Genomic DNA, 25,247 nt, shown 5'->3' with positions numbered 1-25,247 from the left:
ATGGCCGATCTAGAGGTGGACGATGATTGCGATATGAGTCTTGCTACAGACGATATCAAGGAGCACCAGCCAGTGGCTGATTGGAAAAGAGCTCGGCGTCAACGTTACAGCCGCTTTGTCAACAATCCAACCAATGCCCGCGCGATAGAGGCACGTATCAAGGACATGGTCTCGGGAGAGTTGCAGTGCAACGTTCATCCATCTGCAGCAACATCGTCTTTGCCAGCAGCTGTCCCTGTATATCCTCATCTTCCCAACATTGATGCCGACGGCTATCCCGAAATCGGTTCAGCCTTGACACAACCGGAAGTGGATGAAGGCTTTTGCGGCCAAGACGAGGAATATGCTCTCATGCAAAAAGCATTAGCTGCCGATAGAGAAAGGCTGTTGGGAAAGTCGGGAGGCATGCGAAATTACGGATCTTTGCGATTCAGAGGATCAGCAGAGACGGCGCTTCGTTGCCAGAACGTTGTCAGACAACGACCAAGGATGCGACGAAGAAAAGGACCAGGACCTACCATCGACCCTCGACCAAGCTGAATCGTCCTGGCAGATGCACAGTCCAGTTCCGCATCAGTCGAGTCTGTCTTATTATTTCGGTTTCATTATATGAGCGTCTGAGGAACATTTCAGCGATATACCCATGGGAAAAGGACTAGGTTTGGGCTACGGCAACGGCGTTTACTGGGATGGATTTGAACTACAACATGGCCATGGTCTGGAAGTTCAATTGGGGATCACTGCCTCTGGAGATCCAGAGTGAGACGGCGTTTTGATCGTGTCGGGCCAGACACGGAGATTTTTGCCTTTATTTTTATTCCATCTTTGCGATGAGCCACTCGGTGGTCGGATGTCCGCTTCTTCGGCATTGATGTTCGGAATCGGAGACACTTTTCGGCTGGCAACAACCTTGACGGCCCGAGGTCATCACCGAGTCATCAGTTGCGCAAGCTCCAATTCTTTGGCTGGGTGTTTGTCTGCCCATAGCCTTCGAAGATGCAGAGGTGGCGTCAATACTTGCAGCCTTTGTCAGGCAGGGTTTCGCCTCTATGCATCATTCTCTAGGTCGCTGATGAGAGGACACTATTGAAGAGGTCTAGACAACTTTCGAATTCAACAAACCAGACCTCCCAGTTTGGGATGTGTCGCATTCTTATCTGCTGACGTTCTCACTTTGAATCACAGTGATGACTAAGATTGAGATGACACAGGACAGCGATGTTTTCAGTGTTACCGTTGTTGCGGGTGGTTGGGAAACGTGTGCAACAGACAACGGCTGCCCTGCGAGCAAGCTGTCCCGATAGGCTGGGAACCTATTGTGGTCAAAGGAGGATTTCAAGGGAGTCTCCATTCATGCATGCGGCACAATGCACCACGATCCTCGTTCAGAACCGGCGACGTGCGCCGTCACTGCCCCCTCTTGAATTCATCACATCTTTTTGTACTCCTCTTCAGATAAGTATCATGAGGGGGGAGCCGTATGAACATTCCAGCTGTCTCCCGGCTAACACGCTCTCCACCTGCGCAAGTGCGTATGGCATGATCCAACAGCTGGAGGGGTTGTAAGCCAAGGAACTCGCAGCTAATGAGGGTGAGATACGCCAATTAGACTTTCAGGTGGTCAGGCCAGCGTCGACGAGGAGACGTGCAGTAGTTCCATCTGGGGCAGCAAATCACCAATGACCCATGTCTTTCCCTTGATAGCTATGGGTAGTCTAGTTCACGAAGAGCTGGGATAGCATAGCCGCGGACCGTGAAAGCTACTCGGAGTTGGAGCACGAGCCTGGATCGGTCGCCGGTCCGGCCGTCGAAGGCGTGATTCCTTGCAGTTTGGCACCGCCATCGCTCTTAGCCGACTACGCCCCTACTTCACTTCTTGAAATATCTCCGTTCCCTTGTTTGTCATCACTTCATCATCATCCTGGCATATCATGATCTATTTCCAAAAGGGCCACAAGGTACAACCTCCCAGTGGAGGGCATAGAATCAAGATAAGCAAGAGGAAGCCCCATCTCGATGTAGTCTTCTGCTTGGAAGGAGGCTGTATGACCGGGGTCCACGATCATAATTTTGCTTCGCCAGTGGCGTTTCCGAAGCAGACGACATCCCGTATCAAGCCGCCAAAAGCTATTCAAAATATCAATCAAGGTTGCAGTCAGCTTAGCATGCTGAAGTTTCCAAGCAAGCAGAAGACTTTTCGAAGGATTAGACATGTGCCTGCAGTCTGAGGAATTACAACATGTCTTTGTCTCCAATACCAGCCCTGGCACAGAGGGCGAGCAAAGTGATTGTTTCTTCCCGAGGGTGGTTTCTTTTCTTGTTAAACGACGTTGCCTTGAAAGAAAACGATGATCAAGTTTCCTCTCATGTCGCTGTCTCTTTGCCCTACCAACCCCAGTTCTTGCAGGTACAGAGTGGGAGGTGGCCGTGTTGACTGGAATGCGGATATGCTGTTGGGTCACTAGGCGACGTGGGTTGCATTCCTTTGGCCATTCAGGAACAGATGGCATCCCTCGCTGAAAGCACGGTGATCTCTGCGGTCCCCAATTCCAATGGTGCTCGTCTCCGTGCTGCATCCATATCTCTTGCAATAGTTGCTGTGGCAGGATCAGAGACATGAGCTGGACGGTATTTGTTGACTCTCGTTCCCTCCACCCCGTGTGGGTTTGCAACCATCGACGGTTTTCATTTCCGTACAAGAGTCCCATTCTTCGATGGTTATACCCCAGTTTCTCTATCATCTCTCTCTCACTCTTTTCCACACTCTTTTTTTCACTTTCCGCAAACGAACATTACAACATTCTCTATCTCGCTCTCTCCTTTGCTACGGGCCTTTTACCAACCATCCACCGTTTTGCATCATAATCCACGCAACAGATCTGATCCTCACTCCTGTCTCCAGTCCCCCGCTTCTGTTCCTGATCCTCGCCTTGGCTCCGGATCGTTTGCGGAACTCAATTCTAGTACAGAGACAGAGGCAGAGACACCCGCACAAGAGAGCATGACAGTGGCCGTCTCGCATTGGACGAGGAGCCCCGGCACGAGTGTCAGTCTCAGCTCGCACCCGACAGACTACGACGACATGGCCTATTCGGAAGTCCAGTTCTCAGTAGATTCAATGGATGAGGACAAAGACGGTAGCGGGGGCCAGTCTCACCTGCCCTGGGGAGAAGACACAGAGGGAGCCGGCGGGGGAGGATCGGGCTCGGGTGCGGTCCACAGCGACAGCCTACTCTTCGAGGACTTCGTCGACCTGGAGAGGCTTTCTTCGACGACCACCGGGGGTGACGAGCTCCCTCCCTCTGCTGCCATGCCCGACTCGTTCTTCTACAACATGCCACTCCCCGCCCATGGGTCCGCATCGACGACAAGCGTATCGGACGATCTGGACGACATACTAAGTTGCCACACACATCCGCTCATGGAAACTAGGACTAGCGCCGCAGCAGGTCCCGCTGCCACATTAGTGCCATCATCAGCAGCCGCTAGAGGAGGGGCGGCGACTTCAGACGCGGTGGTACCGTCTGCTGTGGGCGTTCCGGGTATCCAGTCTTCATGGACGATCGACCGTGAAGAAGAACAAAGGAAGGCTTCGACCTATCCGGACACAGCTCACGCTGGCGGGGCCGAGTCGATCTCTGACTCTGAGCTCCTGCGCCTGGAAGGCATATCGTTGAAAGCGTCGCCATCTCGCGCTCCATCTGTCGTCGTTTCCCATCCTCCCACTCCTCTTCTTCAAGCTTCGTCCGCTACCAGCAGCAACAGCAACATCCACCTTGCCGGCAGCAGCAATCAGAACAATACTAGCAGCAACAGTCACACCAACGGTGGTCGTAAGCCGAGCAACTTCTTCAAGGTTGTCGCATCGAAACTGCAGCAGAAAGCTGCGTCTGTCCGCCATAAACAACCCACCATGTCTACCGTCGCCATCGACAGCAGGGGTCCCCTCTCCCCCAACGCCTCGCCTCGCAAGTTCAAGCTCCGTCCCGAGCATCTCCAGAACCTCGGTGGCCCTCACCCCGCAAGGCTTCCCCTGTCCCCTCCCAACAGTGCCACTATTCCCCAGGACCTGCCTTCCGCATCATCAGCCGGCGGCAACCCCATGTCCTTTGGCTGTGGTTACGTCGAAGACCCCTTCTTCGATGCTGGAGTGGCCGTCAACCACGTCCCCGTATTCCGTCGCAGCGATCCTACCACGCCACTGGACACTCCTGTCCTGGATGACAAGGGCGGCATGTTCTATCACCACCAGCAGATGAGCTCCGGTAACGTCGCCAACACCAGCAAGGCTTCCTGGCCAATGGCCACAACAACTCCCCAGACCGACTCTCATGTCGCTTGGTCCAATGCCTATGCCACTACGGATGGCATCGACGACCAGTGGTGGGGTGGAAACAACATGGACTTGACATCCAACTCACAATATCAAGCACAGAACGCTCGCAATGCCACCTTCAACCTCGCCATGCACACACAACACAGTGAACTGCCATACGAATACAACAACATCGCCGCCACCGGAAACGAAATGTCAGGACTCATGATCCACATGCCCCAACCCCGTACCACATCCTCGCCCATCGTCCACTACCAACCCCAACAGCCACTTCATCACCAGCAACACCCCCAACAGATGACGGAGCGCCGGCCCCGCATGCCCCGTGCCCCCTCGGCCGGCGCCCGGCACATGTGCCTATCAACGCCGATGCGCAAGACGCGTAACCCGAGCCGCACACGTCAAGCCAGCCGCGATTCCTCAACGTCGCCCACGCCTACGAATCGCTCCCGTCACAGCAGCGGCGGCTCGTTGTCCAGTATCGGGGGTGGTGGCGCCGCTCTCAGCGCCAGTGTCAAGAAGCGTCGGTCCTGGTCTCGTCGCGAAAGCATGCGCACTCCTTCCATCGGCAACTTGGGCGGTGCGTCTGAGGGAGTCGGCTTCGTCAACTTTACTCCCAGCGACAAGAACGTTCTCATGACCGGTGTGGCGCCCAGCGGAAGCTCCAAGACAAAGGCACGTCGGGAGAAGGAGGCGATGGAGAAGCGACGAAGAATGAGCGAAGCAGCTATCAAGGCCGTCAAGGCCGCCGGCGGCGATGTGGACAAACTGGTTGAGGAAGGATTCGTCTTCTGAGCAAAGCATTCTTCTTCCTTTCCAATGTACAGCAGGTATACGCTTAGGGAGCGCTTGAGAGTTTATTTTTGGGTCAGGGCATGCTTGGGCCCTAAGGGATATCAGGCGTTTTCAAGGGATCATCAATTGTGGGCGATTGATCCGCGAGGTTTTTCCTTCTCTGGATGGGTTTTGCTTCTTTCTTGCCTTTTTCCACTTTTGCTTTTCTTTCCATTTACACAACGGCATGGGGAGCGCGAGCTCCAACTGACGCCTTACCGGCTTATCCACGATAGCCGTTTTACCTTCTTACCATCACGAACAAGCACTTACTAGCTAATCTCCTTTTCCTTATGTTGGATCAACCCAAAATCACAGGCTGGAACCCAGGGTATGAGATATGGAGGGACAGGTTATCTTAGCAAAACAGCTGAAATATCAAAATAACACTATTCAAACAAACTCTGAAGTTTTCCTTGATCGTGATACCTTGTCTCCGACTTTACCATGGTTCAACTTTCTCATCACGAGTTCCTACATCACCCTTCCTGACAAATCGATTGCACGAGTCATCCTTCTTTGAAAGAACAACAACAACCTCCTCAACAATATCTCACCAGTCAGCAAATAGCAGTCATTCTACTACTACTCGGCGGTGCCTTGCGGTCGCTCCATGGGTGACGCCTCGCGCAGCCTCTCGCTAGATCCCAGTCCGCAGGGTCGGGGCAGCCTCTCGTGGTGAACTACGGTGCCGCTACGTGAGGCCGTCTCTCGACCAGCCGTTAGCCGATCTACGCTGGGCAGAGCGCCGTCCAGGTCAGACCGCCAGAGCAGGAGGGGGGTATCCTCCGTCCCTCTCTTCCTTCCCCTGGGCCGAACCTCGTTCGTCACGTTCGGTGTCTGTGCGATCCCGCATCATCCGTGCCATCCCCATGACAGGCGGCTGGGCGGGCGTTATGGAGAAAAAGCAGGTACCCCTCCACCCACACCCTTCGGGAGTCAACACAGACCAACTTCCGACGACGATGATGGGGAGGAGGAGGAGGAGGAGGAGGAGGGGCTCAGAAGTGCACCTGACCAGGGCATCGCGCAAGAGGTCTAGGCCCAGGGAGACTTGGATGGTGACTTCCTACAGACAACGAGAACTACCTCAGCTAGGAAAAGGGTGAGGGCAACGACAACCCAATGTGAGTGGAGCAAGGGGGTGTGGGCTGGCCTGTGTTAGTCCCTCCTCTCCGTTCCCTTTAAAGATTCAAATCGCCGCAAACAGATAGCTCTTTTGCCCTCTTTCTCGTCCTCTTATCCCATCATGACTTGGCTTTCGCATCCACCTCAGCCAGACGCTCCCCGGATTCTCCGCTAAGCCTTACCTCTCGCACTCCTCGGTCTCCTCTATCATCCACCCACACTGACACTCGGAGACGCCTCCTCTGCTATCCTGGCAGGCCGTCGGGATTTGAAGTTGGGATCTCGGTGAAATCCACCCCCTCCTCCAACGGACGATCAAGAGGGAACGGCGTCTCCATGCCGCCTCACTTCTCCTCGCCCAAGAAAAAATCAAGAGACAGCCACAAGCTGACATGACAGTGTGACGGTTTGCCTGCCCATGCGCCTCCGGACCCGACTCTTGGAGACTAGTGCAAGATCCCCGTTGCAGAATCTCGCAGCTCACCATGCATACTACTGTCTACAGCTGTCTGTCTGCGGCGCCAAACCCGAACTCGAAAGGTGCCAGGAGCATGACGGCAACAGGGCGCAGTCTCGCGTATCAATGTCTCAGTGCAAAGTCCACCCGCCTGGGCTTTGAGCCTCTCTATTCCGCTCCTCTCTCACAATCACGATCTCGCTTGCTCGATCACACATTCGCAGAAGTTGCTTGAATCGGGAAAGTCTCTTTCCGTCCAGATCCCCCACCGTCTACCCCTTCCGGAAACGTTATTGCATCTTTGCATTCCACGGCCGTACGCCGCAGCCGCGCTGCGTCTCGACCCTGCAGATTCCCCTGGACCCCTTTCGCAACGTCCGTTGCCCGACTGAAAGCAGGTACTCACTACATCGCAAGCGAAACAAAATCTCTCATCTTCGTACGATGTTATCGATAGTCAGCGTATCTGCATGGGTCTGGCCTTGCGTAGCCGCGACGCAGGACCACCAGCGCATCTGCCCAGGCGCAGCCGCCCAGCAATGGGCTCCATCTTCGACCGGAAGCAGCACCGGGACGAGCTCCGTTCCCTTGATACCTCTCCCAACCGCCACAACAAGCACAAGATCTCGACTTCTTTGCCATTACGAGCCTTGTCTCACTCGCTTCATCCAAGAGATCGAGAACCTTGCCTAGGAGGCGCGCATCTCTATCCGCGCAGTCCAGAGCATCACGACACTTGTCAAGAGAATGCGCCTCTGCCCAGACGACTGAGTAAGGGCGCGAGACATGGGGCTGGCAGAATTTGATATTCCGCATCAAAGGAGGCGCGCAACACAGAAGCCTCTGACCCTGTATGGCGGGCCACGTTCTGTTGATGATGTCTTGAAGCCTTGGTTCAATTCGGGCAAAGACCTGCGCATACGTGACATCTTGTCGCTTCGTAGGCAATATACGCCCATGATATCGTCATTCATGTCAAAAATGGCATTCTATGAGGTAAGGTAGGAAGAGACGAACATCATTCCCCGCTTCAAGACCCTCTATTTTTTCGGTAAGCTTCAAGATCCGAAACGATCACCGTTATTCGTGCTGTTCATACCGATGCTCTCGACTTCTCGCAGTTGGTCAAACATGATCAGCATTCAACAAACATCATGGTCTCTCAACCGTCCATCAGCCACTGTATCGTGTTCGAAGCAGATTTTCTACACACGGGAAGAGAAAAGGCGTCTTACCGACGGCCTTGATTTGGTCAAGCGGCATCTTTCTCTCGTTATTTGGCCAATAGTAATTCCTCCGGAGACATCTCTGTCGTTGTCTACCTGACTAGCTCATGGATTTCTCCGTAGCCAACTTCAAAAAATTCTATGGGGACCTTTCTGTCACGTCCAAATCCGGGCGAAAGCAGACTTTCTCGGTCGCCGTTTCTCGGTCAGTCCAGCTGAATGTCTTACCCCGGGCCCCATAGGACCGCTGCTCACTTACATCTTTTTGACTAGGTTCTGATATTCTGGGCAGGCAAAATCTGGGGCCAGCCGCCAGCTCGATACCTACTACTTTGGCCCATGGCAGCCTTGCTATGTTTGGCAGTTCTCCCGTGTCCGCCTCAGCCCCCGCCGTCATGACAGCTGCCGCCTCGCAGACCGACGACATGACGAAGAGGTTAGCCTATAGGTTACTCCGTGCACTATTCCCTTTCTTCACTTTCAGCCCGACTGTGGCGGCCGCCATCTCACACGAGCCACAGTTTATTCTTCTCTCCATCCTTCGGGCTAATCACTCAAGCCTCATGTTGCTCAAGCGAGTATGGCATCTCCAAGAGAATAGGCGCGGCGTAGCCGGAATCCCAGAAGACCGTTACCCTCCGACCAGATTGTCCGTGATATCCACACATCTCGGTCAGCCATCAAGAGTTCCCAGGGCTTTGGGGCGTACAACGCGCCTGCTATAGCTAGCTCGCGCGTCTATCCGCCTTGTTCTATCTCAGTCCCGTGGTCGAACGACATCGCATCTAACCAATGACGACGACGAGAAGTCCGAGGGCCCCCACGTCGCGCCTGGTGAACAGACTCCAGACCTCATGGGACGTTGATGAACAACCCAACAGACTGGTGATCGTACTAATCAAGCGGCCGCCAGGGGAACAGCCCTTCCAAATACCTGGAGCCACAGGAAAGCCGGCCAGATACCCCGAAGCCCTCGTGTTGAAGCCTTAACGCCTTCAGTGGAATCCTCGCAATTTCTTCAGCCACTTCACTGCACATCCAGAAGGGCCCGACTCTAGATCGAGTTGAAGCCCTGTTCAGGTGACAGGCGACCATCATCCTCGTCTTCAAGTCTAGGATGAAGCAGCTTGTAGAAGGACAACCAAATCTGGACCTGACGACGCCTCGAGGCCGTGACATCAAGCAGTAGACTGCGCCGCCGACCAACCTTGCCGTCACTCTTGGAACTACCGAGACGCGCCACACGTTGCCAGGCACAACTGTCACCCCAACTGCAGTCCAGCGGAAGCGAAAAGCCCATCCCCAGAAAGCGCCAACGCAGGTGTACCGCACCTGCATGTGCCGCTCTCCGGCTTCTGGCCCACCTGCCTTAGCCCTCACTGCCCTGCATGTGAAGCCTCACGACGACCTCCACAGGTCGAGGCCGTGGTAAACCACCGCGCCACAAGCCTGACCTTGGTCAGCCGGACCTGTTGTTTCCGAGAGTGTGCGGAGCTCGAGCAGCCGCAACATGTCACGATGTTGCTTCCCATAGTCGGCCGCTCTACCCTTCGCTTCCGACTGGAGATGCCATACGCCCTCGTCTCCAGTAAACAAGCTTGGAGGCTTTCGACTCCTCAACGCCCTTTGACGGGCAAAAAGGAGCTCTGTCCACCACCCTAGACCTACCTGGACATGGCTTCTTCCCATCTACGCACTCCTCCCAGGCAGACTACTCCCATCCTCGCTTGCCGTTTCCACATTGGAGATAGCTCGACTGAATCCCGTCCACCCTTTTTGTCCTCTTTCGCGGCTCACGATGGCCAAGAGGCGTGATACGGGCCCAAGAGAGCTGTTTCTTTCTCAACGTCGCGATGCCAAGATGCATCGAAGGGGTCGGTTGGTCGGCTCATCTTGGCCTTGTGCTACCGACCCTATCGACGGTCAAACCTGGACATCGTCACCTCGAAATCCTTCCGACGTTACACAAACTTTGCGAAAACCGGTCTTCCGCTCCATCCCAACGTCCCATCCATCATCCGTTGGATTGCGCGTTTGTGTTCCCATGATCCCACTCTCGTCTGCCCTCTTCCAGCTCGTCAAGGTCCCGCCTGGCGGGCTGACCGATCGACGACAGCTGCCTCGCCCATCACGAATCGATGACCGTTATAGAGACAAAGGAAAGGCAGTCGTCTCTTGGTCTCCGGATTTGTGCTAGTCTGGGACGGAGAGGCCTGTCTCACTGCACTCACAATGAATGATAGGCAACCTCCGTGACTTTGCCCCACCTTTTGCTTTGCCTTTTCCTCTTCTTGAGCCTGCAATCCTCCCATCCCCTCTACAGCGTCCCCCGTCCTGAATCTTGTTCCTCATACTTGTTGCTTTCCTCCGTGTCGGCCTCTCTATTTCTCCACCACACCTAATCCACACCACCTTCACCGAGCCCACTCTCACCTCCCTCACCTTCCCACGCTTTCCCCCTCCGAGCCCGGGGGATGGTTGACTGGATCTTCCTCCTTCTCCTCCGGCCTCCCCCGGTACGGACGTATCGTTCAGGTCCCGCCCGTCCATTTATCCTGCTCCGTCTACAAGAGGGTCCAGAATGGCCGTCGGTCAAACCTTACTTGCCGCGGGAAACATTTCCCCTTCCCATTCGATACTTTATCAAATCAAGAAAGCCCCGGCTCGTCTTCCGGACCAGAAGGCTCTCTCCTGTGTTGTCTCCCCTCCACCCCTCACACCCACCCATCTCGTTCTTTGACGGGTTAGACAAGAACAGGTGAGCATCCAACTAACGTCCGAAACTTTGCGTGTCTAGCTGTCCATCTCGCGGCAGATCAGCCGGCCGAACCACCCACCGCAACGGCCGAATCTCCCCCCCCCCCTTTGCCCGTTTGGCCAACTTTAAATCGGGAGAACAAGAGAAAAAGAGAGCACTTTGATCGCCGGAGTTCTGTCCGTCTCTTGATCTACCGTGACACAACAGCCGAGGGGGAGAGGACAAGACACTCAAACAAAGATGTCGACGGTGGTCACTTGAGGGTTTCTCGCCGTCGGCCAACCGTGGTTCTTCCCCTCCCACCCCCTAGATATCAAGGCCTGCTCGTCCGTAAGTAAAGTTTTCGTCAAGAAGAATACGCCCCAAATCGGCCGAGACATTGCCTGTCTCCGAGAACATCGTGTAACAAAGGGATTCATTAGCTATTTTGTGAGGGGTTTTTTGTCTGTTTTTCCTTATCATGGGGTTCATCATATCCCTGAGAGAAGCAAAACCTTTCAAGCCGAATGTGACTTCGGCACGGAAGAAGTTGCTTTCCTCTTGCCCTTGGAGCTGGCCTTTTTTGTGAACCCCTATCCCAATTCCTAGCCTGCCCAATTCCACTGCTGCTGTCCTCGCTGACGAGGTACCCTTTTCCCCGCCAGCCGCAACTTATTTACAAAGTCAAGAAAACCCAGTACGGCGCAGCAATCCTCCTGATTAGCGTGCCCGACGACCCCGTAAAAACAATAATCAACGCCGTGATCTCGGGACGCCGTCTTCAATGCCAGACACAAGTGTGTGGAACATAGAGATGAGAGAAGAAGAAAAAAGGAAGATACCATTCCGTCTATCCTGTGATGCATTGCGTCATAACCCGAGGTGAGAGCTCAAGTCTCCTTCCCACACCTGGCACGTCATTACTGAGCTGGTTGGGTCTTGGGTTTCTGTCAAATCCCCTCGTGTTTTCGTGTATCCGAGAAAATGTGCCCAAAATGCTTGGGTGGACCAGAATGCCAACACACATACAAAAGTACCGGCAAGATTGCCTGGCGCATTGTCCCCAAGACTGTGGTATCTCCCATCAAAGCGGGCAAACATCATGTGAAGTCATATCTAGTGCTCATATCCGGCACCACGCTGCCAAGGGCTGTGTGCTCGTTAGCTGCTGTAATGGCAAGTGGCTCTAGTTCCTTTGATAACTTACCTGGCGTTGTTTTGGGAACGGTACTGCGCAGGACTGGCATTGTTCTGGTTGCGGTACTGGTTGTGATTGTTGGCACCGAGTGTTGATGCAGAGCCGTTGTACGGGCTTGGGGTCCGAGTTGGCCCCTGTCCATAGGGATTGCGGTTGTCTGCCGGGAAGAGGGGCATCGAAGGGTCCACTGGTGAGTGCGGCGCCTGGCCGTGTTGTTGACCTCCAGGACGCTGAAGAGAGTGCTGAGAGGGCGCAGCTGACTGGGCAGTAGATGGCGGCAGAGCAACACCAGTGGGATCCGCCCGGCGACGCATAGACTCAGAAGAGATGGAATCATTGTCGTCATCGAGGTCGAGTCCCTTGTTGTAATGGGCCTTGTCACCTCGGGCAGTCGCAGCCAGAGCGTCCAACTCAGTAGTAGTGTTGAGCTGCGTCTGGGACTTCATGAAGGATGCTCGGTCATCGGCCATGAACTGGTAGCGAGCATCAGGGTTCTTGCGGAAGTAGATCAATGTGCTGCTGACAATAACAAGCAGCAGAAGGATCAGAGCGAAGGCCGCGTTGGCGATGAACAGAACCACACCAACGATACCGTTTACCAGAGCCGGGGCACCAAAAACGTCTGAGAAGATGAGCAAGAAAACGGCGTTGAGGAAGTTCATGACGCAAATGGCAATGTTGAACGAGTTGGTGCTCTTATCCATCCAAGGGCGCAAAACACTGGCAGCGATGAGCGCAGCAGCCTCAATGATGACGAAGGCAATGGCCTGAATGGTTCCGTTACGCTGGGCGAAGGCGACGAACATTCCCTTAACAACAGTGTACCCGAGCGTAGGGACGATGAAGTAGTATGCCGAAGCGCGGAACTGAACGTAGAGGAAACCCCACTTGTTGAGGGCCTGCGGGTCAGAGAAGAGGATGTAGGCCGGGTTGCGATGCATAGCCACGGAGCGACGCGCGATTCTGATGACCTTGAAGGAAGCCCATCCGAGGGTCAGGGCCATGCCGAAGAGGAAGAAGACAGCGAGAACAACCTCAGCCGCGGAGTCGGCCTGGGTGAACTCCCAGAGGCAGAGAATCGTCATTTGGGGGAAACCAATCAACGTCATACGGAAGAGGATTCCCTTCAGGACAGTGAACCAGCCGTTGCGGAACTCGAGGAACTTCTCGCTCTTCATCCACTTCTGTCGGACAGCCAACTCACAGAATCCCTTGAAGGCGGCGACGCCAAGAACGGTGAAGATGACGAAAACGCAGAAGAAAGACAAACCAGTCATGAAGAGGTTAGTCGATTCAATCTTGGCGCGGAAGGCAACTCTCTGGATACCGAAGACGATGTAGCTGCCGGAAGAAAGCTGAATGTTGGCTCTCTTGGCGATGATGGAGGGAACGGAAGAAATGCCACGCTTGGCCATTCTGGCGGCAGAGAGGGCCCAATCCATGGAACGCTTCTCAACCTGGACGGAAGTGGTCGTCAATGAGTTGAGGAGAGTGGAAGGAGTTCCACCGGTTGCCCTCTGGTACCATGTGAATATATCCTGCATGAACTGGACGCGGATGATACCCATAGACCAAACGAAGTCCTGAGTCCATGACTGGACAATAGGCGGCAGGTGAACACCGGTGAGACCAACAATAGCCTGAGACTGGAAGTAGCCGAAAAGCGATAGCGTGTTGGCAGCAACGTGGGCAGCGGTGTTGGTGTGACCGAGACCAGAAATAACGGCGGAAGAGATCAATCCCAAGCCGGCGATGATGGCGGTAGCCCACTTGACACCAATCAAGTCGACAGTCTTTCCGTTGGAAATATCAGCCTCAACGCAAGCTACACTAGTGGAGGTGTCGGTCAAGTTGACGAAGACACGGACAGTAGCGTCGAGATCGGGAATGTTGTAGGCAATGCCGGGAATCTGGCCGACGGCATCCTCGCCGACAGGCAGGTTGAAGTTCATGGTGATCTTTCCGGCAGTCATGGGGCACAGACCAGCGAGGTTGATGCTGCAGGGGTCAACAGTGCGCCTCAAGAACTCGTAACCGTAAGCCGAAATGGAGACATCGAAGACGATGCTGCCCTGAACAGAGGAGACGGCGACAATGTTGATTGCGGCACTTCCATTGCCGGGGGTAAAGACGACGTTGAACAGACTGGCTGTGAAGCTGGAATCATCCTGGCAGGTGTTGAGGGAGTTGGACTGGAGCAACTGCTCAGCAGCGAGGACTGGCGTGGTGAGGTAGGTGGCCAAGGTGCCGAGCAGAAGCAACGGCTTAGCGAATGACAACCTCATGGTGGGTGGTAGGTCGTCGAGATGGTCTGGGTCAGAGTAAGAGGTGATCCGCTTGACTGTGGTCCAGTGTCGTCGTTGGTAGACGATGGAGCGCGGAAGGTGCGGGGGGTTGGAAGCCGTCTAGGTCAAGAATATCATGGGGGTTGACGTCGTTCCAGACGGTATTGGCGACAGAAGACGATTCGGTAGAAGCGAAGGAATTGATGCGGTCGTCGATGGAGCTCGTGGCCTCTGTAGTAATTTCGCAAAGGTTGGCTTGTTTTCCGTGGCAGGGGGAAAGGTGCTAGCGAAGGTTATCTGCCGACGAATTGAGGGTTTGGTGCGGTGGTTGTTCCTGTCAATCCTCCTGTTCCGGCGAAGAAAACGAAGCGAGCGATGGAGAGAATGGAGTGCGTCCCTCTCGAAGGCGGCGACGGGAGAAGCGAAGAGAATATTCGTGTCGTCGTTGTCGTCGAATCAATCGGTAGTCGCAGAGCTAAGTGTCGACCTGAGGATAGGATCGGGTTGAAGATGGGTGGGTTTGGTGGTTTTGTTGTTTGTTGCTAGAAGGAAATTGGGAAAGGAAGGGAGAGGGAAGGGAAGCAGATCGCCAAGCGGAGGGCTGGACGGGGAAGGAAGGAGTGATGAAAGGAGGCGCCGGTGGTGGTTGCTGGATGGCGCTGTGGTGGGAGTGGCAGGTGCTTGCTGGCTGCAACCTTGGTTCCTTCCTTGGTGCGGCTTTCTCTGCTTGGGGTTCGAGTGAGCAAAAGGCAAAAGCAGGACTGGACCCAAAACCAAGACGGGTGGAAGGTCGGATTCAGGGAAAACCGGGCAACAAGGGCCAGAATACGGGGGTGGAAGGGAGAGCAACGCTGTGCTGCGACAGGCGGGCAGCAGGAATCCCGTGGATTGACTTGTGTCTGGTGTGTGGGTGCGCCACTTTGTGGGTAGTAAAGGGGACAGGGGTAGGGGGGCCGTACACAGTAGTACCGTACGGGGTCGCGAATGGGTGGTGTCGGCCCAGGCTGTCGTAATTTCAATCTTTGGAGCCGGGTGGTGCGTCGTCGAGGTGCGAATGCGGGATGTACCTTGGAGACACTTGATTTTGGCCCCCCCCTGTTTAAGTGGTGGGAGGGAAGAACGAGGGAACTTGGAATGACTTTTACACCCTCAAGGAGACACGAGGGTGGAAGGATGAAGGAGGGAGGAAGCGAACACGCGCCCAATGGGATGGAGAAGAGGTACTGCCTGGTGGCCACAGCTTGGCGAGGCTGGGAAGGAACGCAGCCGGGGACAGCGGATATACCTTTGCCCACGAGTGATACAGTACCAAACCAAAGTATACTGCCTGTACCTCCTCATCCAAAACTGGATTCAGCTCGTATTGATCTAACAGAGCTACATATCTTTGGCGCGTAAAGCCGTCAGGAACGGCCCAGACGAACACGCAGCCAGCGGGACACACGTACACACAAAGTCAACTGAAATGCTGTCTGTCACTGTTGGAATCAGCCAAGCAACACCACCAGAGTCACGACTCACCACCACACACACCACAGACTTGCTGTTGCTGCAGTGCCCATGGATGTATTGTCGTCACCCGTTACGAGCCAAAGCACATTCCACATATGCCAGATGCCGGGGAAACAGCACAATAATAATTCACGCAAACCAAACCAAACCAGCCCATTCAAGCATCGACTTCAAGGTCCGGGAATGGCTGATCAATATCGTCTCTAGACTCTCAGCCATGATTGACGAAACAACACATGTGGACGAGACTCAATCTCACCTTACTCGACCCCGCTGCTACGCCAATCCCTAGTCTCTATAACCTTCCGCTACACCAACAGCATCAGCATCGACAACACAGACCCGATCGTCGTTGGCGTTGTCATCAACATCCTCGTCCAACTTGGCGGACTCCCGCAATCATGGCGTCATGCAAACCGACTGCCTTCCGCCATCCGAATATTCCACCTGCAGCTTTGCACGGCCAAGCCTTAAGCCTCAAGTCTACCAAGGTCATTCATCCAAATCCCCGTCCCATCTTTGCTCCCGTATCCCGTCTACATGTCGATTCTAATCCTCTGTATCCATACGGATGCAGTTTCTTCAGCTTCTCAATCCAGCCCTCAGACGCTGGCTGCAGACACGAATGCCGACTACTAATGAACTCCCATCGGCTTACATCGCCCCCGCCCGCCGCCGCGCTACACCGCGTACGAACATACGCACAGTCATCACCACAACCCGTTCCAGTCCAGGTCATCGTCATCGGCCTCCAGCCTCTCCTTTCTCGTAATGACTGCTGTCAACGGACTAGCCTACACAGGAAACCTCAGATCACGCAGTCCCGGGCCTCCGAAGATTCCCAAGACTTTCCAAGACGCTTTCCAATGCTCCCAAGACCTAAGCCTCCAAGACAAGAAACCCAAACGGGCCCAAGTAGCTACTGCTGGCATGTTCCCTCGCCCGCTCTCATCTCAAGCACCTCCGCGACACGGGGTGTTTGGGTGTCGCCTAGCCTCAGACATCAGACAAGACCACCTCGAGAAACAGGAACACGGCACCACGGCGAGAGGAAGAAGCGGCACGCACTAGACCAAGCCAAAGAAGAAGGCTAACCCACAGCTCATTTCAATATCTCTGTTTCTCTTGTCGACTTCAGTCTCTGTAGTCTGCACTGCCACGATCAACTCTCTCTAAAGGGCACGCGTACGTACGCATTACTCCAGCAGACCATGCCACACCAGGGTATCTTGCCTGTTCACACCTGAAATGCCGGCTCCCGGCAGAGCAAGTGCGACCGAAGGCTTTAGTGGTCACTGGTCACTGGTGTTTAGCCAGCCCGATGCCCACTGAACAGGCTCGACGTCACAAATCCATGCCCCCCAGCTTGCGTGGTTTCGTCCCAACGGGATAGAACCTGGCCGGGTTCGTTTCTGAGGAAAAGGGAACCACGAGCCTGAGACGTCTAAAAATGGCCCGGCCGCCCCAACGGCGATTGGTAGGCTACCGTTGCGAGGCTGAACCGTCCAGCAGCCCGCGGACTCTTGGGAATCGTCTATACACAAATTGACGAGAGTACAAAAGGCAAAGTGGAAGGCTTTCTAGCACGCTTTCTTGAGGCTGCCGTCTGCCAGCCTCCGCCCTGTGACATGTTCTGCAGCACCATGACTTCTCTCACACTAACAGCTCACCGCGGCACACCGAGCCGAGCGACCTAGACCACAATTCCGGCCCACGATGGAGTCGGATGGGCGATGGACCAACAAGATTTCCAAGGCTAACGCTGATGATCGACGAACATCCAATGTTTTGGGCTGATGAACCGCTGGCCCGTTGTTACAGACTTTCTAATGAGTGAATATCCCACCTTTGCTCAGTAACAATTCCAGTTGCAGGTCTGGGCGCAAGAGGCTGTGTTCGTTCACCTTGCCTTTTTGCCTTACACAGTATGTTGCTTATGCAGGGCTTCCCGCGGACAGGAAGTCAATTGCGACGCCGCCCGAACCTTGTTCTCACCCGCCTGGCTCCCTCCCTCGCACAGTCCTCGACTACTCTCACGCTCAGAGTCTGCCAGTCTTCTTCCTTGTTGGTCCTTCCCGAGACACGGATCCTCCGTGCATCGCCACGATTGAGATTTCTCGCTTCGAGCGTGTTCCGGCTCGCTCTAGACGAGTGCACATCAAACAGCACTCAGAAACAATTCCATCTCCCTTTGCAGCTCCCTTCTCCGCAAAGCCCACATTTTCAAATCTCGTCAGTGTGGTCAGCGTGCCAGCCGTGCCAGTATGGCAGCAACCCGCCAGCAACGCGTGCTTCGGGGCCCGGTATTACGCTGAAAATCACAATCCCCTCCCATTCTGGCGACAACTCATCTCCAATCGTTTAGCCAAAATAAACATTGCTGGTGGGAACCCGTCACAAATCCACACCCACTGTTCACGGCATCGGTAGTAATGGAGGTGACGAGATTTCCCATAATCGCTCATCAATGATCAATCTCCAAAGCTGGGGCCCGCATGCCACCTGCAGATTTTCCTTGCGTCGTTGAACATCCGACTGCCATATGTCTCGGAATAGTTGATTCGTGCTATCGTGCCTTAGTCTCCCTTGGGGAATTTTCCAATAATGTCTTGTTCCTTGCAGCATGTTTTTTTTTTCTTTCTTCAATTCTTCCCTCTCTCATAATTCCAAGGCAACAAGCTCTGTCATAAGACGGAAGGGAGGAAAAAACATAATTCCTCCAATATTCCCACCTTGCAATTATACGCTCATTTATCGACAACCTTAATCTATGTCATGCTGCTCAAGGTACAGGGACTGGAGTACTCCATCATAACACACAATTAACACCCGACCCGAAAACGTAGAGGCGCTTACCTCTCTTCTCGTAAAGCCGGTTCTGTCCGTCCGCAGATAAATGACCCGACGCCTTAAAATAAATCACGAAAGCCTTACCACATTCTGGGGGATCGATCGTCCGCCTCCATATTCATCACATTTGATTCTGTACAGATGGCTGAGTTCCTGACCAAAGTGAAAAGAGGAGGGAAGTTTCCTGCGCAGCATATTGACGGGTTGAGTCTGCGAAGCGCGTATTACCTTTTTAGCTTGGACTTGCGGGTTTACTGAAGACAAGGGATTGGCGTTGTGTGCATAATTCCCCTGCAGCGTGATGTCAGCGTCGCCCGCGACACCATCCTACGAGGAGGTTCAAACAGAAATCCTGAAAAAGTCGCCGAGTTACAAATGCTACACCAACAGGGCAGATTAATCGATTAGTCGAGTTGGTAAATACTGCCAGAGGGAAACGGTTCAGTTGATTCGAACCACGATTTTTTGTCCCTCCTTCGAAGCGTATCAAACCGTTGACCCTCGCGACAAAACAGAGGCTTGATGATCAACCAACCAAACTGGCAATGGCGGCGAGCCACTCCCGCTCACTAAGACGGGGATCGACAGGGCAACCAACGGACATGGCGGGTTTTACCAGACCAGACCAGACCAGACCAGCTTACCATATCTGTATGGCATACAGGTGGTTCACGATGTCTATCTGGTTTTAACTCGATCACGTACTCTGTACGACGCGCCTCTTTCCAACTGATGACATTCTCCCAAATATGGCAAAAGTGAAACTGGTAGTCATTGCATTCCCTTCATCTATCAAATCGATTCTGTGTGCATGCGGTACGTACGCTCAATCGCTGTACTCATAAAGCCATAAAGCTCCTCAAACACCCACCACCATGAACCCAAAAACCCGCATGCATCCAGGTACTTGGTCAAATGCGTTTAAATCCCACCATATCTCACATGAAAATGTAAAACGATAAAACTCCCGCCTCTTTTTCCACTCAGAGAATTCCCTTCCGAGTGAAATGAACGCCTTCGTGCTCGTTTCCATGCGATCCATCTCCAGGCAGCAGCTTAAACCACCCCTTTCCATAAGCCATTCCAATTCAGCTGCCGCTCCCTTCTCTCCCCCCTCGTAGTCATCTCAACGCCTTTTTCTTCTCCATCTCGCTCTCGCGCTTTATGTGTTCCACGGTAACGACATTCAGTCATATTGATCCCACTGCTGATTCCACGGCTTATTCGTCCCCTGGAAATCCATGCCATGCTTATAGTACCCCAGCAGCTCCTCCTCGTCGACGCCGCAGTGCGTCTGCCCGTCGCGGCCCTCGAACCAGCCCAGACCGTACGTCTTGCCGAGCCCCTCGAGGTACCGCGCCATCTCGGCATTGCTCATCCGCGCCGTGTTGACAAAGTCGTAAATCATCTTGCTCTGGTGGATGAAAGCGAGGTGCGACGAAATGGTGTTGGGCTGCCGCGGCAGGAACGGGTGCCGCCGCCGGAGGAACACGATGGTCGCGACGGTGCCCATGTACACGAGGATAAAGGTCGCCAGGCCGTACGAGATCCAAAAGGACGAGACGGTTTCCTGCCCGGCGTTGATGCCGCCGAGGTCCGGGCCGTCGTCCTCGACGCCGTGGTGACCGCCAGGTCGATCCTGCTGGTCCGGCGGCGGGGCGTAGGCGGCATCGAGGAACTCTGTGCCCACAACCGTGGCAAGGCTGGTTAGCAGCACCGTCAGGACCTCGGCCATCATGCTGCCGAATCCGACGAGAAACATGAGCGTGTGGGCGTTGAGGAAGGCGTGGAACGGCATCAGGGCAAACGGCATGGCCGTGTAGTCGAGCGTGAGCGTCTTGGACGACGAGTGCCTCTTTGACAAGATGTAGTACGGCTCCATCATGCGCATGTCGGTCTCCAGGCCGCCCCAGCCCAGCTTGATGCAGACGGCCAGGGCGGTCACGACCCACGGCGCCTTGGACGTGATGATGCTGGCGCTGGAGAAGAGGAACACCGGGATGAAGCCCGTGAAGAGGGCGATGCCGATGACGAACGGGAGGAAGCCGCCGAGCCGCAGGGACCGCGGGTGCGGGTTCTGCGATAGGTGGTCGTCGCGGTACTTGTCCGTATCCTGCGACGACACGGGGTTCTCGTCGTCGGGGGCCAGCGACGCGTTGCGCAGGACGTAGCGGCGGTGCTTCAGCTTGTCGTGGATGTCGCGGTGGCTTACGACGTCCAGGTCCGCGAAGTCCACGAGGATGTGGCTGACGACCGCCATGGACGCGAGACCTGCAATACCCTTGACGTCGGCCAGCAGGCCAGATCTTCTCCTTTGGAGAATGTAGAAGAGGATGCAGCCGCAGAGTGCGCAGACGCAGAGGGTAGAGGACAGCAATCTCGACCAAATGGCATTCAGTTTGATTTCTTTATCGCCATTGGGGTGTGCGAGACGTGTAGCTCTATCGGGATATAAAAAGAAGGATGCAGCGCCAAAGGTTGGCACCAACGACACAGCCAGGGAGGTCGCGATGGACGACACAGCGACCGCAAAGTGCCGTAGCTTGATCGCTCGGAAAGGCCGCAGCCAGCTCAGGCTGGTGACATAGTCAACGTTGATGGACTCGGCCGCAAGTGCGCCTCCTTCTTTTGAAAGCTGATAGTACGCTTCGAGGCGCTTCACTTCGAAGTCGGTGACCTGCCACAGCACGCCGTACGTAACGGAGAGGATAGTCGGCAGGAACTTGACGGCGAAGTACTCGAGCCCCGGAACATCGGCGGGACTTTTAAACTTGACCAGAGGATGAGTCTGCGATCTCTGGTACAGGAACTCGACCATGACGGCGAGGGCAACCGACAGAACGATCAAAGCGGTGAGATATGGCCATCTCATCGAAAATGGCTTCCAGTTGGGCTGCGGGTAAAAGACCTGTGTCCTCTGGCTCCTGTTGACGGGAAACGTGGCGTGCCGTATACTAGCATCGTCGCCCATGATGCTCGGTCCCGCGACAACGCTGAGGTCGACCTGATCTACCTGCCGCCGAGCGGCCTCCTCCGGGGTGTCCTCGATGATGACCTCAATGACCTTCCCCTGCTTATTAGCCTCATCCTGGCCGCGGTCCTTGATGGTGGCTGCCCGACCCAGCTTCTGGCGACGAGAGAAAGACCGCGTGAGGGATGACCTCTTAGGCAACGGGGACGACGAGAGCAGGTCCTCGCCCTTGATCGTGGTGTCTGGCCTGAATCCAGCCCCGAGACCACCGGTGAGATGGCCGCTCGCCTCCTGCTCCTGCAATCTTCTGAGGAATGCATCGTCTTGATAGCCCATCGGGCCAAGCGCAGCAGTTACATCGAAAATGGGTTCGTTATCCGGTACCGACTCGTACTGCGACGATTGGCCTATGGGTGCGGCGGAGCGCAAGAGGGAGAGGTCATGCTCTTCCTCCGGGATTGTCTCGTGACCACGCCGCGAGGGTGCGCGACCAACATCTCGCCTCAAGTGCGAAGGTGTTCTAGGGATATCAGGTCCGGAAGACGGAGGCAGAGACGCATACCCGGCAGCACCAGTGTATGAAAAGGATGCGGTCCAGGTGGAAGTCGTCGAGGGTCGCCGGTAAAGTTGTTGGTTCGAGTCGTGCGGCGATGGCGAAGTGTGATTAGAGTAGGACTGGAGCGAGACCAGGGAATCCCTCCCACGAATTGTTGCCGGGTGCCCGTCGTAAGAAGGGCTCTCAAAGTCGCTGACGTCGGACACGTTGGAACTCTGGTGCGCCAGCCGCGGTCTATGTCCAGGCACGTCTGGAGGTTGGTAAGAAGCACCAAAGCCTCTATTGTGCATCATTGTTTATGCCGTAATTCATATCGGGACGGCTGTCGTCTTCGCTATCGGAGGTATTTCTGTTGCCCTTGTCAAAGGTGGGCTTCCTCCGTGATTCGCGAGTCGGCGAGGGTTGGTGTAAGTGCGCAAGGTAAGTCAAGGTTACTGTAAGTGCGGGCGAGCGAACGAGCGGTAGCAAGACAGGTAACGAGCGTAAAAAGACCGGAAAGATGAGAGAAAGCTGAGAAGCCCAGATCAATCACGCAAAGACAGGCATCTCGGTCTTTTTGTTGCCCAGCCAGAAATTAGGGGGGTAAGAAGGGAATTGAGATGCTGGGGCACAGCTGAGAGGAGAGGAGAGCAGTTGTAGGGCTGCCGGGGGCGCGCTCTTTTCGTGGGGGAGGTGCGATTGGACGAGGCGCAAGGAACAAAATGGAAATGAACGTCTTGGTCTGCAAGTCCGCAGACCGCAGACCGCAGACCGCAGTCCGTAGGAGTTCAGAGTTCACTTTCAGCATGGGGTCCACGCTAACCTGCCACCGGGCGAACTAAGGTGGTAGTGTGAACCTGACGGTAAGTCAAGTCAGGGACTGTACAACGGGCCATGTCTCGCCAGGGGAAAGATGGGCGTGGTAAGGCTGAGTTGAGGAGGAACTGGACGGATGGCGTGAGATGTGAGGCGCCCAGGTGAGGAGGAATGATGGTGCCAGACAACCTGAGAGAGATCCCTCACCCGTCGTGGAAAGGCAGCAAGCAGGGTTTAAAGACATTCACCAGCACCGATCGATTATGGCTGCGGCTTCTGACGTTTCGTGTCTTGCCTGTTTACCTTACTATGTATCAACCAAAGTCCCCCTTCTTGAACTCGGAACGCGCAACAAAGCATCTTGATGGGAATCTCGTTTCCAACTGGAATCCCAGGAAATGCGAAATGCAGGAGGGGTTGCCTCCGAGCGAACGGTCTGCCGGTCCAAGGGTTGCAGCGGCCACGTTCCCACAACTTCGGATGGCATGCCTCTGGTTGTGCCTGTGCTCCGTCCCTCGTCCAGATTAAGCGTCGCACTGACGGTGGGGGATAGACCCTCCCTCCCCAATCCCATTGCATGGAACTCCGAACCGCAGAGCGCAAGCTTACAAACTCCTGTATGGAGTACGGGTAGGCTGTGTGTCTGAGCAGGTATATTGCCATGTAATACTCCGCACTGCGTGGTGGACGAAGTAGCTGTGTGCGGCGAGCCAACAAAAGTTGCCATCAACATGCAGGCCCTGCAGGACAAATCGATAGTCATTGACGCCCCCCTCCCACCCAGCACCCAGCACCCCGAGCCGCCGGACCTGATCTGACGCAGTCTTGCAGCAACGGGCTGCAGCTGACCTTCCAAGGTGACTGGCTGAGAGACAGAGGTCTTGGGGCTGCCTCTCTCTCTCTCTCTCTCGCTGCGGCTATTATTATTAGTATGCATGCCTGGGGCTATATTCAGCACCCAGCGCTGGATCGGTTCGCGGGGGGCTGTCGCTTAAACTCCTGGCACCGCGGAATGTTGCCGGGTTATCATCGATTACGAGCTTCTCCGGTTACTCTGAACCCCTCTGAGGTTGTTGTCGATCTTTCGCTTCTTGCGATCGGTCCGGTCTCGCTCTTTCACCGCGACTGGATGCCAAACTGCGAAAGTGTGTCTCGCGGTCCGGTGCAATAGACAGGCCTGACTGAGGGAAATGACCGGAAGTCGGGCAGGGGAAACATCCCGACGCAGGTGGCCGTGGGAACACGACGTCGCTGTCGAAAGCCGGCCGTTCGTTCGTGTTAGGTTCCTCCTCATCCTGACCCAAGCCTTGCCGGCCGAGCCTCACTCAAGAATTGAGCTTCTGACATGGCTGCCGCATGGACCATTTTTGTCGCAGAATGCGAACTTGAGATTCTCTCACTCTTTAGCTAACCATCGTTCGCTTCTTGCTCTTCCACTTCATCTTCTTCGTCCTCGATCCAATCCGGGGGATTCGACGGTTAGTGGGCCGCTCGGCTAGACCTAGACTTCTTAGATGCACAAACCCCCAGTGATCTCCATCAACAACTGGTCGGTTAGCTCAGTTGGTTAGAGCGTGGTACTAATATTTCACCCGAAATATTGCGTAATGCCAAGGCCGGGAGTTCAAGCCTCCCACTGATCAATTCTTTTGCTTTTTGAGCCATCGGCTGTTCTTATTTCCCTTTTCAACGGTTTCTTCCATACTTTCTCATGTTCTTTTGTTTCTAGTTGTCGGTTTATTGTTGGGGCGGGCCATTTTGACTTACAAGAGACGGTCACAACTAAAGTCTACTTCCAAAAACCACTATGCATCTCACATCGACTTAATGCAACCTCATCCTCCTTGTCTGAGAGCAGAGGGTCGCTTTCCTATATGCCTTTCAGCATCTGCGTGATACCTCTGGTTAAATTCAATCATTTACCGCGAAGAAAGTAGTCCTACTTCTCTATCTCAGCCTTGTATGCGAAATGAAGATGACAGTTTGGCGCAGCGTCGACACTGGAACACATTGCCATGGTCTCGTCTCTGTGTCAAGGGAATTCAGCGACTAAGAAAATAAGTAGAACTTCGTGTTTGGGCACTAGTAGCCAATGTCTAACGCTCGTTTATCGTCAAAGAGACAACTGACCACTTGCCTGTAGCCACGGCAAACCAACCCGTGTACGCTGTCTCTTGTTCCAAGAACAAAAGCTTCCATGCTTCACTTCGTTGATGATACTGAGACCAGCTCTTTTACACCTGATCTCATTGAAATGGTTCTCCCATTGCGCAGAAATATAATAGATGACGAGTCTTGTTTAGTTGCTTGAAGCATATCAATTTACCTATACGTTGCTGACCAAAAACGCCATACACAAAAC

At 54.5% G+C, this 25,247-nt stretch overlaps 6 protein-coding genes and 1 non-coding gene across 7 annotated transcripts; 3 read left to right on the top strand and 4 right to left on the bottom strand.

Moving 5' to 3' along the window:
• On the top strand, positions 1-540 carry BDZ83DRAFT_646514 (uncharacterized protein; the record flags this gene model as incomplete). The annotated part of the gene is made up of 1 exon (XM_060509975.1): positions 1-540. The coding sequence occupies one exon, from the start codon at positions 1-3 to the stop codon at positions 538-540; it is 540 nt and encodes a 179-aa protein (XP_060371143.1).
• Positions 541-1,860: 1,320 nt separating this feature from the next.
• Positions 1,861-2,990, bottom strand: BDZ83DRAFT_296435 (uncharacterized protein). Its single transcript, XM_060502222.1, has one exon. It carries the CDS (start codon positions 2,739-2,741, stop codon positions 1,917-1,919), a length of 825 nt encoding a protein of 274 aa, XP_060371142.1. The 5' UTR covers positions 2,742-2,990; the 3' UTR covers positions 1,861-1,916.
• On the top strand, positions 2,732-5,571 carry BDZ83DRAFT_599883 (uncharacterized protein; the record flags this gene model as incomplete). Its single annotated transcript, XM_060507010.1, is given in 6 exon segments — positions 2,732-4,582; positions 4,604-4,806; positions 4,816-4,869; positions 4,885-4,916; positions 4,932-5,095; positions 5,114-5,571. Coding segments are annotated over 6 exon segments (2,322 nt in total), but the record flags the coding sequence as incomplete, so codon positions are not given.
• Positions 5,572-7,202: 1,631 nt separating this feature from the next.
• Positions 7,203-8,408, bottom strand: BDZ83DRAFT_646512 (uncharacterized protein; the record flags this gene model as incomplete). Its single annotated transcript, XM_060509974.1, has 3 exons — positions 7,203-7,547; positions 7,604-7,744; positions 8,241-8,408. The coding sequence occupies 3 exons, from the start codon at positions 8,406-8,408 to the stop codon at positions 7,203-7,205; spliced, it is 654 nt and encodes a 217-aa protein (XP_060371140.1).
• A 3,301-nt stretch (positions 8,409-11,709) lies between these two features.
• BDZ83DRAFT_296244 (uncharacterized protein) lies at positions 11,710-14,388 on the bottom strand. Its single transcript, XM_060502221.1, has 2 exons — positions 11,926-14,388; positions 11,710-11,868 (listed from the first exon to the last, which is right to left on the bottom strand). Exons 1-2 carry the CDS (start codon positions 14,199-14,201, stop codon positions 11,835-11,837), a joined length of 2,310 nt encoding a protein of 769 aa, XP_060371139.1. The 5' UTR covers positions 14,202-14,388; the 3' UTR covers positions 11,710-11,834.
• A 5,361-nt stretch (positions 14,389-19,749) lies between these two features.
• On the bottom strand, positions 19,750-22,383 carry BDZ83DRAFT_746934 (uncharacterized protein; the record flags this gene model as incomplete). The annotated part of the gene is made up of 1 exon (XM_060513345.1): positions 19,750-22,383. The coding sequence occupies one exon, from the start codon at positions 22,381-22,383 to the stop codon at positions 19,750-19,752; it is 2,634 nt and encodes an 877-aa protein (XP_060371138.1).
• Positions 22,384-24,433: 2,050 nt separating this feature from the next.
• Positions 24,434-24,528, top strand: BDZ83DRAFT_t20. The gene has a single exon. It is a non-coding gene; the product is annotated as a tRNA-Ile (tRNA).
• The last annotated feature ends 719 nt before the right edge of the window (positions 24,529-25,247 follow it).

This window comes from Colletotrichum acutatum, assembly GCF_030867785.1.
Source record: "Colletotrichum acutatum strain CBS 112980 chromosome Unknown BDZ83scaffold_4, whole genome shotgun sequence".
Lineage (NCBI taxonomy): Eukaryota > Fungi > Ascomycota > Sordariomycetes > Glomerellales > Glomerellaceae > Colletotrichum > Colletotrichum acutatum.
The sequence above is the reverse complement of the archived record's forward strand: the minus strand, read 5'-3'. Positions and strand labels throughout refer to the sequence as shown.

Coding starts and splice junctions, on each gene's coding strand:
- BDZ83DRAFT_296435 (XM_060502222.1), bottom strand. CDS start 2,741: ATGATAGAGAAACTGGGGTATAACCATCGAAGAATGGGACTCTTGTAC.
- BDZ83DRAFT_296244 (XM_060502221.1), bottom strand. CDS start 14,201: ATGAGGTTGTCATTCGCTAAGCCGTTGCTTCTGCTCGGCACCTTGGCC. Junction 11,869..11,925: donor CGTTCCCAAAACAACGCCAG/GTAAGTTATCAA, acceptor ACGAGCACACAG/CCCTTGGCAGCGTGGTGCCG.